The 17,868-nt window shown below is 31.5% G+C and overlaps 2 protein-coding genes across 7 annotated transcripts; one reads left to right on the top strand and one right to left on the bottom strand.

Moving 5' to 3' along the window:
- The first annotated feature begins 6,335 nt into the window (after nucleotides 1–6,335).
- On the top strand, nucleotides 6,336–12,239 carry LOC100256081 (probable leucine-rich repeat receptor-like protein kinase At1g35710). Of its 6 annotated transcripts, none has more exons than XM_059741274.1 (9): nucleotides 6,336–6,702; nucleotides 8,135–9,567; nucleotides 9,674–10,205; nucleotides 10,302–10,411; nucleotides 10,520–10,622; nucleotides 10,704–10,826; nucleotides 10,896–11,111; nucleotides 11,453–11,746; nucleotides 11,836–12,239. In XM_059741274.1, exons 2-3 carry the CDS (start codon nucleotides 8,181–8,183, stop codon nucleotides 10,069–10,071), a joined length of 1,785 nt encoding a protein of 594 aa, XP_059597257.1. In that variant the 5' UTR covers nucleotides 6,336–6,702; nucleotides 8,135–8,180; the 3' UTR covers nucleotides 10,072–10,205; nucleotides 10,302–10,411; nucleotides 10,520–10,622; nucleotides 10,704–10,826; nucleotides 10,896–11,111; nucleotides 11,453–11,746; nucleotides 11,836–12,239. The 6 variants fall into 6 exon arrangements, with proteins under 6 accessions (XP_059597257.1, XP_059597258.1, XP_059597255.1 ...); XM_059741275.1 differs by having other exon boundaries at nucleotides 7,911–9,567; XM_059741272.1 differs by having other exon boundaries at nucleotides 6,336–9,567; nucleotides 9,674–10,089.
- A 4,582-nt stretch (nucleotides 12,240–16,821) lies between these two features.
- LOC104881079 (mitogen-activated protein kinase kinase kinase 20) lies at nucleotides 16,822–17,469 on the bottom strand. The gene has a single exon (XM_019223421.1). The coding sequence runs from the start codon at nucleotides 17,467–17,469 to the stop codon at nucleotides 16,822–16,824; it is 648 nt and encodes a 215-aa protein (XP_019078966.1).
- Between the last annotated feature and the right edge of the window lie 399 nt (nucleotides 17,470–17,868).

The following is a 17,868-nucleotide window of genomic DNA, read 5'->3' as shown; positions in this document are numbered from 1 at the left end:
TTATCTTTACATTAATCAATCAATCATGAATAATGAACAGAGGGGATTCACTAAGTGGTTTAAAAGTTTTTCACGTTAAGATGAATATGATAAATTGAGTTAATGATTTAATTTAAGTATTTAAATATAATAGAATGGAAGAAAAGGAAAAAAAAGAAATGAGAAATAATTATGATTAGAATTAGGGTTAGGACTAGGATTTGATAAGGAGAATTATTAAACACCTCCACCTATTTTAATAAGAATAAAAGTAAATTTTTTTTTACATACATATGTAAGATTAATTTACTTCACAGTTAAGAAATCATTTTAATAAAAAAATTAATTTAGAAATTTTTACTTCTTATTTAACTTAATCTGTGATATGATCATGGAACACAATTTTAACTAAAAAGAGCCTATTTATATGCAATTTTTGCATCTCAGTATACAAAGAAATGAGTTTTGTCTTATAGGTAAAGAGAGAGTTGGGTTAGATTTATCTTCTAACTATATATTCCACTAAACTAAGTCACTCTCATGGTTGAGTTTAACTCCAATTTCCATTCAAATAGTTCATAAATATCCTCATGTGCTTTAAGGAGGGATTTTAAACCCATTAGTAAAACATTTTAGGGAAAATTTCCATATAGGATGAGTTATAGGTGATAATGTCCCAAAAAGGTCATCAACTTTGATAAGTCTTCCATATGCCTCAAAATACAAAAAGTTAAGTATACTCTGACTCTTTCCACTTTAAAACCAAGCATATCCCTCTTTTCTCTATTTTCTCTTTTTCTTTTCTAATTATTATTATTATTATTATTATTAAGCTATCAAGTAATAATATTATTAATATCAATCCATATAAATAATATAAACATTAATTATAAATTACAATTTTATTAATTACAATTTTAAAAATATTATCAATAACTTATCCATAATAATAATAATAATAATAATCATAATATATTAAATTTACAAATTATTGTTTCATTTTGATAATTAAAAATATAAAGCTATTATAATTTTTATTATATAGATTTCATCAATTTAAAAATGTTTAATTTTGTAATAGAACTATTAAGAAAATATTACAATAAAAATATTTGTTTTTATAATTGTTAAAAAGTAAACTTAAGGCTTGTCATAATGCATCATATTTTAGCGTATTTATGTTTTAAGTACAATATATAAATGTTGTGCTTACATTTTGAAGCCATTTAGAAAATTTTAAGGAGTATAGAGCAAGTATTCACAGGTGTTTGTTTAAAAAAAGAATTAAAATAAAATTAGGTTATGTCGTAATATATTATATATTTAAAGTATTAATGTTGTAAGATCAATGCATTTTTGTCATATCTATAACTTTGATATAATATTAGTTTTATTAATTATATAAAACTAATATCATAAATAATAATATTAATGGGGTGGCAATAATAATTTAATTAGTCTTAATGTAGCATATAAAGCATAAAAGGCAAAATAAATAAATAAATAAATAAATAATTTTTTAATAAAGCTTACAAGCCTTAAGAATTAAAAAAAATATAAATTATCTTCCAGGTTTCTTTGTAGTACTAATGATAAAAATATAATAATATTATTTTTACTATAATATTAAAAATATGAATAATAAAGTCCATAATAATTATAAAAATAATAAATAATATTAATAAGAATGATATTAATAATAACATGAATAATTCTACTAATATCTAAACAATAATATTAATACCTCATAACAAAAATAAGTAAAAAAATTATAAAAGAAAAAAAAAAAGGAAAGTAAAGTTGAATGGGAATAAGAGGAAAATATAAAAGAGGGTATAATTAGAATTATGAAATTGTCAACTTTTAAATCATTACTTGAGGACTAACATGAACTTGTAAACATGGTGATCCTTGAAAAGAATTATCACACATGACCTACCATTTTTTATGATTTGCCCAACTTTTTAAAGAAAAAAAATTAAATGGAGTTCACAATCGTATTAACAATTCAAGGATATCAAGTAAAAATATATTTGAAAGTCTTTTTAATAAAAATGCTTGAAAAATGTATTCTTTTTTTTTATTTTAACAAGAACATTTATTTGAAATTCAAATATTTTTCACGAGTTTTTTATAATGTCTTTTAAAAGTATTTATCAAGTCTTTATTTAAGAAGTACCCTCGATTGTTTTATAACTTTAAAATGATTACAATTTTTTTTTTCAAATGATTAATTTTTAGTAAAACATAATCTTTAAGAATTTGAAGCCATTTTTGGCCCTACTTTCCAAATGGACTCTTAGTCAATTTATCACTTTATTTATTTTTCATTGGCAGTTAAAATATTACATCAAGTTTGACCAAGACTTTAAATCCCAATAAACATGGCCAATTATTTAGTCATGGAATTGAACTAAACCACAAATATTCAAAAATAAGTTTTTTGAATTGAATTGAGTGGTATATTCAGTCATGAAACTTTTCTTTTTTAAGAAAAACATAACATAAATTCTCTTTTGACGTATATATATTTGAAAAAAAAAACTCATCTTTTTTATTATTAAATCTATTAATAGGAAATGTTGTTATTATGTCCAATCCTTGATCTAAGTTTCACTTTTAATTAACTTGAAAATTGAATTAAAATAATGCAATATTATTTGAAAAAATTAACAAAATTTACATTTTGAAGATATCCTTTTTCACAATACCTATTATAAAAAGTACAAACCACTCTTAAATAGATGCATCTTTGCTCAACATTATGAAGTAAAAATCTTCAAGACGCAAAAGAAATTATTTGCATTTGACGTCTACCACTGATAATGTGCATATTAGGTATAGATTCCTTGAAAACAATTATTGATAAGAATTAGGAATGCAATGACTTTTCCACACAATTGTTGATATGAATTAAGAATGCAATGACTTTTCCACACAACTGTTGACAAAAATTAGGAATGCAATGACTTTTCCACACAATTGTTGATATGAATTAGGAATGCAACAAATTTTCCACCTTATTAAAGACGGTATAAGTCTTGACTAAAAGTATGCAATTGGAAAGAAAACTTTAAATTCATATTTAAATATGTAATTTTAATTGACAAATAAGAAATCTTTTCAATTGATTTGATTCCCAGCATTAATAATGTCATTCCTCAAGCCTTGATACAGTGTATTTAATTGCAATGACTTTTCCACACAATTGTTGACAAGAATTAGGAATGCAATGACTTTTCCATACAACTGTAGATATGAATTAGGAATGCAACAAATTTTCCACCCTATTAAAGACGGTAAAAGTCTTGACTAAAAGCATGCAATTGGAAAGAAAACTTTATATTCATATCTAAATATGTAATTTAAATTGACAAATAAGAAATCTTTTCATTTGATTTAGATTCCCAGCATTAATAATGTTGTTCCTAAAGCCTTGATACAATGTATTCAAGCGCTACTTTTTATTTTAATACTAAGATTTAATAAATGAGGTTGATATATACTTCACTCCAATTAGACCACTCACATGAATTAGGATCATTGACATATACCATTGATAATGTAAATATTAGATGTAGATTCTTTGAAAACAATTGTGCAAAAGAATTAAGAATGCAATGACTTTTGCACACAATTGTTGACAAAAATTAGGAATGCAATAACTTTTCCACACAATTGTTGATAAGAAAATTAGGAATGCAATGACTTTTCCATTCTATCAAAGACAACAAAAGTCTTGACTAAAAACATGCAATTGGAAAGGGAACTTTATATTCATATGTAAATATATAATTTTAATTGATAAGTAAGAAATATTTTTTAATAATAATAAAGAGTACAAATAATTTTTTTAGTTTCTTAATTAATTCAAAACAAATCATTATTTTAATATACACTAAAAATAAATGAAGTTTTCATATAATTCTACTTAAAGGAAAAAAAAAATTGTGTTCCACTACAATATCATAGGAATTAATTTTAGGTAACATTTATTTTTTAATATGAATTTCGACTATAACTTCATTTATTTAACTTAAATCTAGGAGAGCTAGATGTATAACTTTGAATAATATATTTGCTTAAAGTGGTATCTAAATGTTCTTAAATGTCAAGTCTACTTTTTTTTTTTTACATGCTACGAATATCTAAAAATTACTAATTAAGTATCATTATCTATACAAAAATAATTATCATATTTGTTTCTATTTTTTATAATTAAAAAAATATTTCAAGACTAATTGTTTGAAAAAAAAATAGTAATAATTTCTTTTCCAAAATATTAACATGTGTTACAATAATAAATATTTTAAAAATTAGTAATTTAACAGTACCATCTTAAGAAATAATAATTATATATTTTTATTTGATATAATTAAAATAAGATAGTTGAGAAGTAATGATTTTAGAAACCTAAACCAAATTAAAGAAAAAGTATAATCATTTTATTGCATGTTTCTAATTAAATACTTAAAAAAAAAAAATCAGTCTCTTACAAGCCAATTCTTCATGAAGAATTGATGGGAATGATTGGATGGGAAATATTGTGAAGCAATTATCCTGGAGTTCTTGACTCTTGGGAAGGAAGAAGTAAAAGAAATTATTTACAACAATGGTAAAATAACCTATTTAGAAAATGAAATTCTATTTTATTTCTACTTGAAAGCATGCCACCCTTCATTTGTGCTATGCCTTGACATAGATGAAGTTTCAATACAAATTTTACCTTTTAAAAAGGAAAAAAAAAATCTAGGTTCCACCATTGTAATGGCTACTACTTAGCCTTAATACAATGGATTCAATCCTCACTTTCTATTTTAATAGTAAGATTTAATACATGAAGCTCATATACACTTCACCTTGATTAGACCCCTCACGTCAACTAGGATAATTGATGGCTACCATTGATGATATGAATATTGGGTCTAGATTCTTGAAAACAATTATTGATAAGAACTAGTAAACCAATGACTATTCCACTCTATTGAAAACAACAAAAATCTTGATTAGAAATGCATGTAGTTGAAAAGGGAATTTTATGTTCATATCAACATCTGTAATTTTAATTGATAAGTAAGAAATCTCTTTTAATAATAATAAACAGTACAAGCAAATTTTACTAGTTACTAATTAATTCACAATACATCCTTATTTGAATGCAGTCTAAAAATAAATAAAGTTTTCATAAGAAGTCTACTTAGAGAAGAAAAGTTCAGCTACAATGGTGTGGTTATGTCGTACTACTAGGTAACATTTATTTATTTTTTAATATGAATGTTAACTATAACTTCATTTATGTAATACCTAGATGGATGACTTTGAATAATATATTTGTTTAAAGTGATATCTAAATGTTCTTAAGTGTTAAGTTTATTATATTTGCTTTAAGTTTATTATATTTGCTTTTATTTTATATAATTATGATAAAAATATTTCAAGACTAATAATTTGACCAAAAAAAATGGTAATGAACATATTTTCAAATATTTCAAACTATTAACATTTGTTAACATAATAAAAATTCTAGAAATGAGTAATTTAACAATATCGTGAAAATGATAATTATATATATATATATATATATATATATTCTTATCTAATACAATTAAAATAAGATATTTGAGAACTAATAATTTTAGAAACCTAAACCAAATTAAAGAAGAAATGTAATCAACTTAGTAAATATTACATATTTCTAATTAAATATTTAAAAATATCAATTTCTTACAAGCCAATTCTTCATGAAGAATTGATGAGATGCAATTCCATGCATGATCTCAATTATTTTATAAGTAACAAATAAATCAATTTTTGTTTTTCAATTTCTTGACGCAAAATGAATATATATATCTTATGCAAAACGTAAGCCTACCAAAAAAAATTTCATGGCAGATTTTTTAATAATAAAATATGTACCCGATTCTCTTTGCTCTCATTAAAGCTTATATTTATTAATTTTTGAAAAAAAAAATATCAAGTGGCTTATATAAAGGCACATGTACAAGTAATGTTGCTCAAGTGGACTTCCTATATCAACTAGGATATTGACATGAGCATATTTGATCCTTACTTCTTAGAAAGAATTGTAATTATTAATTTCAAACAAATTATATTTAAAAGTGAATGGAGTGAAAAAGGAATATTTTTAATAATTTCATTTTAATTAAAAAATTAAGAGTGATAAAATAAAATAAAATAAGTGTGGAATTGAATTAATGTATATACTCTGATCCTTTTCAATTCCATTAATTGTAGACCAATGAGGTAGTTGGATGCCAACACAAACCAATGGAAATATTGGATGTATCACATTTAAGCCTATAAATAAGTGTTTCATCTTCTTCCTTCCCTCCAAGTAAACCCCTAATAACTTCATTTCTACCAATTCAACAATGACCCTTGGATGTCCTTCATCCTACTCCTTACTCCCCCGACTCATCATCACTCCTTGCTTCTTCATATTTCTCCTTTTCCTTTTGTACTCAATATCATCATTCCATGTCACTTTTACATTTGCCTCTACACCTATCACTTCTTTTTCGAAAGTTGAACAAGATCAAGAAGCACTTGCTCTTCTAACATGGAAGGCTAGTCTTGATAATCAAACCCAATCTTTCCTCTTTTCTTGGTCTGGACGCAATTCTTGCCATCATTGGTTCGGAGTGACTTGTCACAGGTCAGGAAGTGTCTCCAGTTTAGACCTTCAAAGTTGCGGTTTGAGAGGTACACTCCATAATCTCAATTTTTCATCACTTTCCAACCTCCTTACTCTTAATCTTTATAACAACTCCCTCTATGGAACCATTCCAATCAACATTGGCAATCTTTCCAAACTGATCATAGTTTTGGACTTTCGTTTCAATCATTTCATTGGTGTAATATCTGACCAACTTGGATTTCTAACATCTCTTAGCTTTCTAGCATTGTCTTCTAATAATTTCAAAGGCCCAATTCCTCCTTCCATAGGGAACTTGAGGAACTTAACCACATTGTACCTTAATTCAAACAACCTATCTGGTTCTATTCCTCAAGAAATTGGATTGTTGAGATCTCTTAATGTTATTGATTTGTCAACTAATAATCTCATTGGCTCAATCCCTCCTTCCATAGGTAATTTGAGGAATTTAACCACTTTGCTCCTTCTGAGAAACAAACTATCTGGTTTTATTCCTCAAGAAATTGGATTATTGAGATCTCTTACTAGTATTGATTTGTCAACTAACAATTTCATTGGTCCAATCCCTTCTTCCATAGGTAACTTGAGGAACTTAACCACTTTGTACCTTAATTCAAACAATCTATTTGGTTCTATTCCTCAAGAAATTACATTGTTGAGATCTCTTAATTATCTAGTCTTGTCATATAACAATCTCAATGGTTCACTACCAACTTCCATAGAAAATTGGAAGAACTTAATTATTTTATACATTTATGGTAACCAACTTTCTAGCTCCATTCCTAAAGAAATTGGATTATTGACATCACTTGAGAATCTTGACTTGGCAGACAACAATCTTAGCGGTTCAATACCAGCTTCCTTAGGAAACTTGTCCAAGTTAAGCCTTTTATATCTTTATGGTAACAAACTTTCTGGATTCATCCCTCAAGAATTTGAGTTACTGAGATCTCTTATAGTTCTTGAGTTGGGAAGTAATAATCTCACTGGTCCAATCCCTTCTTTTGTAGGAAACTTGAGGAACTTAACCACCTTGTATCTTTCTCAAAATGGCCTTTTTGGTTATATCCCTCAAGAAATTGGATTGTTGAGATTGCTTAATATTCTTGACTTATCATTTAACAATCTCATTGGTTCAATACCAGCTTCTATAGGAAACTTGTCCAGCTTAACCACTTTGGCTCTTCATTCCAACAAACTTAGTGGTGCCATTCCTCGAGAAATGAATAATATCACTCATTTGAAATCTTTGCAGATAGGTGAGAATAACTTCACTGGCCACCTACCACAAGAGATATGCCTTGGTAATGCTCTTGAAAAAGTTTCAGCCCAAAGGAACCATTTCACTGGTCCTATTCCAAAGAGCTTGAAAAATTGCACTAGCTTATTCAGAGTTAGGCTTGAAAATAACCAACTTACTGGAGACATAGCCGAAAGTTTTGGTGTATACCCTAATCTAAATTATATTGATCTGAGCAGTAACAATTTGTATGGTGACCTTTCTGAGAAATGGGGGGAGTGCCACATGCTCACAAACCTGAACATCTCCAATAACAAAATTTCTGGTGCTATACCACCTCAACTTGGGAAAGCAATTCAACTGCAACAACTTGATCTCTCCTCAAATCATCTAATTGGGAAGATCCCAAAAGAATTGGGTATGCTTCCTTTACTGTTCAAGTTGTTGCTAGGCAACAACAAACTTTCAGGAAGTATTCCTCTGGAATTGGGAAACTTATCCAATCTTGAAATCCTTGACTTGGCATCAAACAACTTAAGCGGTCCAATTCCCAAGCAACTGGGAAACTTCTGGAAATTATGGTCCTTGAACTTGAGCGAGAATAGATTTGTGGATAGCATTCCTGACGAAATTGGAAAGATGCATCATCTTCGAAGTCTCGATCTTAGTCAAAATATGTTGACAGGAGAGATGCCACCGCTGCTTGGAGAATTACAGAACCTGGAAACGTTGAATCTCTCCCACAATGGGCTATCTGGTACCATCCCACACACGTTTGATGATTTGATAAGTTTGACAGTTGCTGATATATCCTACAATCAATTGGAAGGTCCTCTCCCAAACATCAAAGCCTTTGCTCCATTTGAGGCATTCAAAAATAATAAAGGTCTGTGTGGTAATAATGTCACTCATCTCAAGCCATGTAGTGCTAGTCGAAAGAAGGCCAACAAGTTTTCTATTTTGATCATAATACTCCTCATTGTGAGCAGTCTATTGTTCTTATTTGCTTTTGTTATTGGCATTTTTTTTCTTTTCCAAAAATTGAGGAAGAGAAAAACCAAATCTCCAGAAGCAGATGTTGAAGATCTATTTGCAATATGGGGCCATGATGGGGAATTGCTGTATGAACACATCATACAGGGGACCGACAATTTCAGTTCGAAGCAGTGTATTGGCACTGGAGGATATGGTACTGTTTACAAGGCTGAGTTGCCAACAGGTCGGGTTGTTGCTGTGAAAAAGCTTCACTCATCACAAGATGGAGATATGGCTGATTTGAAAGCTTTCAAAAGCGAGATTCATGCTTTAACACAGATAAGGCATCGCAGTATCGTCAAGCTTTATGGCTTCAGTTTATTTGCAGAGAACTCATTTTTGGTTTATGAGTTTATGGAAAAGGGAAGCTTGCGAAACATTCTAAGAAACGACGAAGAAGCAGAAAAATTAGATTGGATTGTGAGGCTAAACGTTGTTAAAGGCGTGGCTAAAGCTTTATCTTATATGCACCATGATTGCTCACCTCCTATAATTCATCGAGACATATCAAGTAACAATGTTTTGTTAGATTCAGAATATGAAGCTCATGTATCTGACTTCGGCACAGCTAGGCTTTTAAAGTCGGACTCATCTAATTGGACTTCATTTGCAGGAACTTTTGGTTATACTGCTCCAGGTACATTTTTCTGAGTGCCTTGATTATCTCTAAACGGCCTCTACACATCATATGTAACTTTTATAATTGCTTAGCAGAGCAGAGCATGATCTAATCTTCTTTGCAGAACTTGCATACTCGATGAAGGTGGATAATAAAACCGATGTTTATAGTTTCGGTGTTGTAACATTGGAAGTAATTATGGGGAGGCATCCTGGAGAACTCATCTCATCCCTGTTATCATCAGCGTCCTCCTCATCTACATCACCATCAACTGCCGGCCATTTCCTGTTGAATGATGTGATAGACCAGCGCCCCTCACCTCCTGTGAATCAAGTGGCAAAGGAAGTAGAGGTTGCAGTGAAGTTGGCATTTGCATGCTTGCGTGTTAATCCCCAATCTCGGCCAACTATGCAACAAGTTGCTCGAGCACTCTCAACACAGTGGCCACCATTGTCGAAACCGTTTTCCATGATTACATTGCTTGAGCTGCAGGATCATGGTCATGGGGGTGAAACTAGCTGAGGGTCCTCACTTCTCCATGTAAATTTGTTATCAATTGATTATTACTGTAAAAGCTTATATTGGGTAAAGTAAGAAGATTTATCAGGTCTGAAGAAGTTTCAGCAGATAAGACATACTGTTATGACATCCATGGGGTGGGTGCAAGCATAATGTCTTGTTTGTACTTCTATTATAATATAAAACTACAATTATATTATTTTCCTAAGATATTTGAAGGGTGGAATGTGCAGGTGTACTACCGTGAAGAGACCCATTCTGTTCCTGTTGAGATGACAGAGGGGAAATGTGATGTCCTTGCAACCTTTGGAACTTATTTTTGTTTGAAGGGTCCCTCAAGCAGGTAGTTCATTTGTATCTATATCAGCCAAAGAGTCGTATTTGATGACATTTACGTTAAAGAATGTGATTATTTTAACTCCTGTTGCTTCCAATTTTGCATTTGTATCAGTAGCCAAGTGGGCTACTGAATATGAAGAGCCTGCTGGGGATGCACTTAAATTCAATCATCCAGAATCATTGATGTGTGTTAACAATTGCTGTTCGATCCTGAGGTGAATGATTTCATTAACATGAAAATCTCTTTTCCTCTGTCTCTCAATTTGTAATTGACCCGTAGATTGGTTGTGACGCAGGGCTGTCGTGGAAGAGCGTGGGAATGTCAGATGACTGTGTCTCTACTTCTGAGGCTGCCAAATAATCTGCATCACCGGATGCTTGGACAAGTTGATTTTATCAATGGGGGGCCTCCATGCCAGGTTTGATCAGCTTCTGCTCTGTTTTTTTACTCTATTCTAGGAGCTAAAACAAGGCTGCCATCTTCACAGGGTTTCTCTGGGATGAATCCATTTAACCAAACTAACTGGAGTAAAGTTCAGTGTGAAATGATCCTCGCCTTCTTATCCTTTGCCGATTACTTTCAGCCAAGGTTCTTCCTGCTCGAGCATGTGAGGAACTTCATGTCTTTCAACAAAGGACAGGCATTCCGTCAAACTCTAGTATGGTAGAGCAGTCTATGAAGCATTCATCAGCATTATGACATTGTAAGTTCCCATCTTGGTCTTGAGTTATGGCCACAACTGTTGAGGGTTTTGCAGATTTTTCCAAAATTTTGTCTCTCACATTGAATCAAATCCCATCCTGTTGTAATTTTTCACAAAACTGGAAAACCCAGACAGGGTTTAGAATTTAGGAGGCCAGTAAAAGATGAGGATTGAATTGAATACGAGATGTATTGACTCCAATTGCAAAGCTGAAATTTGAACAGAGAATAGAGGATTTTACGTTCTAGACGTGAGGGGCTTATATCTAGGAAAATAAAGTGGGAGCTTCAGATAATACTCTTTTAAGCCTGATATGGAAACTTTCTGTTTGTGTCTCACAGTATATACCTCTGGTGTCAATAACTCTGGAGGTTTGAAGGCGCGTCAGGGAGCCATGGTCCCAATTGCATGGGGCGTGCTCCTTCCATTTGGGACAATCATCCCAAGATACTTCAAGCATCATGATCCTCAATTGTTTTATCTTCATATCTTGATCCAGATTGTGGGTTTTCTTCTGGGTCTTGCTACTGTTGTCGTAGGAAGGACACTCTACAATGGACTGGAATCCGATCGCTTTGGCAAATTCAAGATTCAGACCCCTCGAATCCTTAGTGCTTGTCCTTAGCATTCTTCAGGTTTGTTTTGGCTCGGGCTAGGCCTTCACTCGACATTAACTAAATATATTTCTTCAAGCATGCTGAAAACTAAGTTTACTTCTTCTCAGGTAATGGCATTGAATCTAAGTTTACTTCAGGTAATGCTGAAAACATCACTGGGTAGGGAGACTTGCTCTCTTCTTGGGAGCTCTGAATATTGTGATTGGACTTTTAGTGGCAGAAGCAGGCTCGGGGTGGAAAATAGGATATGGGTTTCTTGTATCCTTCATTCTTGTGACAGTCACCGTTTTGAACGTATCCTTGGGGCTGCGGAGGTCCAAGAAGGCAAATGACTCCTGTTTTTGGATGTAATTAGGTTTTTTGTTCATGTGTCTGCACCTTTTTTAGGACCCTAACAAGTAATCTTTTCATTTTTTTCAATAGATTATTGAGAGAGTGATAATTTCCAAGACTGTTGAAATTACATTTTTTTTTTTTATGCTTATCAGCATGAACTATGAGTTTTTTGTTATTATCTCCCCTCAAAATGGGTGACAAACCGTATTTTTTTGCTAAGATGAAACAAGTAACTCAAGGAGAAAATGATTCAAAGAGCAGATGAACATATTAAATAGAACTACTTCATACACTTGCATAGTTCAATTTGATAAAAAGAGTATTTAAGTAAAAACCCCGATAAGGAAAGTAAATATATATTTAGGAATTGATGATAACTAACCAAAGATAATTAATGTCCATTTGAAAGTGTTTTTAGATGAAGAACCTTTAGTTGAAGCTTTTCTCCAATAACATTTAACCTTGCAATTTTACAGATATACTATTTATGCATAAACTTCTCTTAATTTTATAGACACCTTTTAAAATCGTGAAGGCCCTTGAGCCTAAAGCAAACATTATATTCATTGTTGGGAGCGAGTCTAGGACCCTCTTAATATGCATTCTATTTTATTGCGGACTATAAATGATTGATTTGGTAGTCCTTCTTATGGTCCAAATACCGATTCCTTAAGACTTCCAAATGGAAAAAAGCATGGCTATTTTGCTCATAGGTGATCAGTCTCACTTACAGATGAACTAAGATAAGCATCGACAACAAAACCATGCATTTGATTGAAAAAGAAGTAAAAGAAATGACAGCTAATTTGATTTTAAAATTTAATATGAATGATTTAAAAAATATTAAGAGAAATAATAAGACTTATGTTCTAAGGATAAAAATGAAGAAAGAAATGATAGAGTTAAAAAAGTTTACTTCTGACAAGGAAAAATAGTTAAAAGAATTTAATCCAAATAAAGAATAAGGGAGGAATTTAAAATTAATAAACTTAAAAATTCAGTTTTAATTAATTTACATATTAAATGATTTGAAAATAAAATTTATAACCTAAGCCACTTGATTTTTTTTTTTTTCATTCATTGATACTTTAAAATGATATCAAGTTTGGTTAAAGATTTAAAATCCTATGAAGTATGGTCGATCATCATTTTCATGAGTAATTGAATTTATCTAATTTTTTGTATTTATTATTTAGTCATTTTCTATTTTTTGGTGAATAGGTGTAAACTAAGTCACAACCATTTAAAAGCTTAAGCTTCTTAAAGTGATTGAATTTTATTTATCTATTTAGTTATTCAATTTTTATTGTATTTATTTGTTTTAAACCTATAAAAAAAATCATAATATGAATTCTCTGATATATATATATATATATATATATATAATTAAAAGAAATTTATGATCATTATACGAAACCATAACTTGTGTCTTCAACCTTGACATGTTAAAATCAAGTACCACTTTCTTTGTTCTTTTATAAGATATTTAAAACTAAAATTTAATATATAGTGCATACATCTGGTTTACATCAATAATACCACTTATATAAAATTATTGTCACTTTCTTTATTCTTTTATCATATATTTCACACTAAAATTTAATAAATAGAGCCTATAAATGGTTCACTTCAATTGGAGCATTTACATCGATAGGATCCTTGACACGGGTAATCACTAACAATACAATGTTTGGTGAAGAACCCTTGATAACAAATTATGACAAGAATTTAGCCATAAAGTGAATTTTTTTTCCCCATTGAACATGACAAGCATCTTAATTATGTGTACAACTGAAAAAGGAAGCTTATATTTATATATTAATATATACGAAAATTTCAATTAACAACTATGAAACCATTTTTCCCTCTTGAATTAGTCTATCCTACCTTTTGGTGAAGAGGAGTAAACCAAGTCACATCTATTCAAAAGCTTAAGCTTCTTAAAAGTGATTGAATTGTCATTTATCTATTCAATTATTCAATTTTTATTGTATTTATTTCTTTTATACCTATAAAAAAAATCATAACATAAATTTTCTTATATTATATATATTTGAAAAATAAAAAATTAAAAAAAATGTAAAAAGAAAAAAAAAACCATCTCAATGATTGTTAAATCCAAATTTAGTATCATATAAAATTTAGAGTAGAAATATATCAACTAGCATTGTTAAAGAAATGTCCCTATACCTAACCTTGTAAAGACAATAGCTTTGAGTTCTATATATATATTTAAAAAAAAAAAAGAATTATTAGTGGGGATGGTGTGACATCTTATATATTTACATGAAAACATGTTACACTTGTGATTTAAATAGTCATATGCCTTAAATTTTTTTATAAATTTTACTTTTTAAAGAGGAAAAAAATAAACTAGGTTACCTAGCATTATCACATTTATTCCTAAACTCTTAAAATAAGGAATTCAGTTATTCTATCCAATGCGTAACCATATAAGTGCACTTACCATGGAAAAATTATCATAATGATCAAGACAAGTTATCCTTCACGTAGGAGGTATAGTGCACTCCAGTCTCTATTGAATTATCCAAATCTATAAATAAACTGTAAACAACTTATAATTTTATAAGAAATTCATAACTTGGATCTTCTATACAACTGTTAATGTACTCTAAGTCATATATAATGCAATGATAAATATATAAATATTTAGATAACTAATTAATACAAAAAGGATAATAAAACGAGCCATAATCATTAATAAGAAAGAGCATTGAGAAGTAGTGAAATGGATCTTCAAGTAGTTGAGTTGCTTGTGTTTCGAGGGAGCTCAAATAGTTTTGGAAAGGTTTACATGCAGATATGGTTAGTGACATTGGCAATAAGAGGTCTAGATTTTTTTATTTGATAACTTTTATAGTGGGAGATGTGTCATGGTCGTCTAAGTTGCAAGAGTTTGTTGCCTTGGTCACAACAGAAGCTAAGTATATAAGCAACGAAGAAGTTGTTGTGACTAAAGACTGAAGCATGGATGGTGAGTATGTGGTGTATTATGACAGTCAAAGTGAGATGGATATTAAAAAAACACCATGTACCACTCTCATACAAATGATATTGATGTGAGATACCATTGGTCAAAAGAAGCGGTTGAAGGTAAATACTAAATACATTCAACCAATGAAGATCCATACTCTATGTGTGTGTTGAAAAGGTGGTTCCTAAGCAAAAGCTTGAGTTGTGTTTCAACATGGCAGGCATGAAGGTATTCCTCCCTCATGCGTTGGAGGGGGTGATTGTTGTGTTAGGTCCCATAGCCACTACTTTTTCCAGCCCATATGGACTCTTATTGTTGCATCCTGACAGCCCATTTGAAGCCCAAAGCGTGGGCCCATTTATTTCTTGCTTGAGCAACACTTTAAATGCTTTTTTGTAGCCGGTCTTTAGAGCTAAAGAAACCCTCGTGGGGTGAAGAAACAAAGGAAGAAAAGCCGTGGGGCTAGTGGTTTAGGGCATCCTACACAAGCCACATTGATAGAGATTCTTAAAACCATCTTCAAATCCAATGAAGGGAAAAAGTTTCCTCCCCTATTTTGGCTCATTTTATTCTGTAAAATCCCTACATTCTCTTGTTCCTTTGGTATTGTTGAGGTAGTTGTCTTCATCTCAAGATTATGTATTTTCACTAACTCTCGGGAGAGAAGCTAACAGACTTTGCATTCCCATTTTGTGTTAGTTGAAATGGAAGGAATTAGATAGTGGGTTTTTCTTACCTCCTGTGGGAGGGGTTTTCCACTTTAAAATTTTGTGTTCTTTGTATTAATTTATTTTTCCTTGCACGCATTAGAATATTGCCTCTTGTTTCATTTTGGCTTGCTGGGTTTCATTGTTGTATACCTTTAGATTGGAGCATCTGTAGATTAGGTTTATACATAGAATAATGCTTTGTGTCCTAGCATGTGTTGTCATCATCTCAACAATATGAGAGTGGAGTCTTTGGCACATGAAGAATCTGATGTTCCAGTTTTTTGAGTTCATGAACGGGTGACAGTGAAGCATGAATCAGAGAGCATATTTCATTAGATTGGACATCAGATCCCATTTGTGGCATGGCCTCTGAATCCATTGTGGCTCTAGTTTTAAATATCAGTAATGAGATCCCTAAAGTAAGTTGAATCAGATGCCAGAAAAACTGAAAAAGAAAATGGGAAGAAAGCAGAAAAGGTATCAGTCTTGAGTATATAGGAAAATATTCAACACTGATCCACCTCAGTCCCAAGCTAGATGACCCATAGCAACTGTTTCTTTCGTGTATCTTTTATGTGGTAAAAAGCTCAGGAGATTTTCCTCTATGAATTTTGTTATTCCTCTAGGCTTAAAAATCACTCTCAATTATCATTCATTCATCTGTTAATCCAAGAAAGAAGACAAAGTGATAACAAATATATGCACCATGTAAAAAGGAATTCTCATTCTTAAGCAATGTAGCCACCTCCATATTCTCCACTCTCAAACCTCTATGAAGAAGCAGAAGGACATATATTCGGAAGCAATGAACGGACCCAACACTCCCCAGGAGGTCCCAAGGAAGACGAAGCCACTGATTCTCATGGAACTTATTGACTTGCCGGAACTTCTGAAGCCGGAACTTGGGCGATAAAGGGATGACTCAACAGCCTTTCAGCCGTCCATCTCTCTGTTGGATCCTTCTCCAGACACCTTCTCAGAAAATCCTTGGCGTCTTCTGATATATTTCCGAGTACTTTAGGCACTTGCCTCCAAGAAACCATACGGACAGCCTACTCATTTACATCCTTGCAATTCATCCAAGCTGGTTTCCCAGTAAACATCTCGACCACCATGCACCCAAGAGACCATATATCCTTAGGTGCCTCGCTTTCTCCGTTTCCACTACATTCCGGCGGGGTGTCATCTGAAGTATGCTGGGAGCCCAGCGCCCCATTGAACTCCTCCCTTCCAGACCTCTTAGCGTGTCCAAAATCAGCGATCTTAACTTTATGCCCGCCATTTTCAGAATGAAACACGAGTATATTATCGACCTTCAGGTCACAGTGGACGAAGCCTTCCTTGTGGACATCACGGAGACCCCTAACAATCATTCTCGTAAAACGCTGAACTTCACCCTCCAGCAATCCGCTCTTCCTCCGTATTATCAAACTTTCAAGACTTCCTACGGGTGCATACTCAAGAACTAAATTATAGACCAAAACGCCATTGCCTTCCTGGGTTGAGTAACCTCCAAAGTAGTCAACAATATCTGGGCAGTGTCCAAGTCTATGAAGAATCTCTTCCTCCTTTTGAAGTGAAGAATAACAAGAAGAACACCAAGATTTCAGAGCTAGTAGGCGGCCATTGGAGAATGCCATGTGCACCTTGCCGGAACTTCCCACGCCAACAAGAATTCCCTTGGTTATCATATGTTCCATGGCCGATTTTCTTTGACGTACAAGAATGAAAACAAGGTGAAAATCAGGAAAAGAAAATGGATATGCATGAATTAAAAGGAAAACAAAGTTGGTAGTATTAGATTCCACGTAGAATTAGGGTCACTTTCCGGTTTGGTTTCTTTTCATCCAAACAAGGTAGGAGATCCTTTGATATTGCTTCTTGTAAAAGTACTTTTTTCCGCAGCACTTCTACTTAAAAACGAATTTAGAGAAAGCCAAAGAAAATAATAATTTTTATAAAAAGCCTGATTTTTATGTGATAAATATTTTTAAGTGTATATAAAAACCATATTTATTAATCATGATCTGATAATCACAATCCCAAATATCTTTAAATATAATTTTTCCATCATTAGTTCTAAGTTCTTAAAAGAAGGT

This window comes from Vitis vinifera, chromosome 12 (genome assembly GCF_030704535.1).
Source record: "Vitis vinifera cultivar Pinot Noir 40024 chromosome 12, ASM3070453v1".
Taxonomy (NCBI): Eukaryota; Viridiplantae; Streptophyta; class Magnoliopsida; order Vitales; family Vitaceae; genus Vitis; species Vitis vinifera.
The sequence above is the reverse complement of the archived record's forward strand: the minus strand, read 5'-3'. Positions and strand labels throughout refer to the sequence as shown.